Source organism: Sphaeroforma arctica (assembly GCF_001186125.1).
Source record: "Sphaeroforma arctica JP610 unplaced genomic scaffold supercont1.14154, whole genome shotgun sequence".
In the NCBI taxonomy this organism is placed as follows: Eukaryota; class Ichthyosporea; order Ichthyophonida; genus Sphaeroforma; species Sphaeroforma arctica.
The window spans coordinates 1-601 of record NW_014026404.1 but is presented as its reverse complement, the minus strand read 5'-3'; the positions used below and the strand labels follow the sequence as shown (position 1 = coordinate 601).

General features: G+C 44.6%; 1 protein-coding gene across 1 annotated transcript; it reads right to left on the bottom strand.

Annotated features, from left to right (window-relative positions):
• Positions 1–41: 41 nt before the first annotated feature.
• On the bottom strand, positions 42–496 carry SARC_18155 (hypothetical protein; the record flags this gene model as incomplete). Its single annotated transcript, XM_014287762.1, has 2 exons — positions 42–82; positions 406–496. Coding segments are annotated over 2 exons (132 nt in total), but the record flags the coding sequence as incomplete, so codon positions are not given.
• Between the last annotated feature and the right edge of the window lie 105 nt (positions 497–601).

The following is a 601-nucleotide window of genomic DNA, read 5'->3' as shown; positions in this document are numbered from 1 at the left end:
GGTATATAGGTACAACCTTTGTTTGTATATATACATATGTGTCATACCATTATCGCAGCCAGTTTCCCTGGTTTGAACGCCCCTGCGAAGGTAGAAATTCGAGATACGACACTTGAGTGAAAGGACCTTTAAATGTCGACCAAATTAAGTACTACAGTGTTGATCGCAACACGTTCATTTCGCATGTGTAAAACACGTTCGCTTTGTACATGTCAATAGGTCACGCGTGGATGTGAGACGTTTCTTTTGCGCAGTGGCAGTCATGATGATACAAAGGGGCCTATCAAGGGGCCTTTAGAGACGACCAAAACAAGTACAGAATTGTTGCATTCGACGCCTTCTTATTGCATAGCACACGCCTGCAACAGTCCAGACAACCCGTTTGTACGTCATACGGATACTTACCTGACACGCCATGGAGAATGGTCAGCGGTCCTGAATTGGTCGACACAGTGTATGTGATATTCTTGAATGTCAACACAACTGGAAGCTTTACCTGAACAGTGGGTCAGTACAGCGACACATGAGATATCTTAAACAAGGGATTACATGGGTCCTCCTCTCTTTCACAGGAAGCCCATACGCAAAACTCGATGAAATG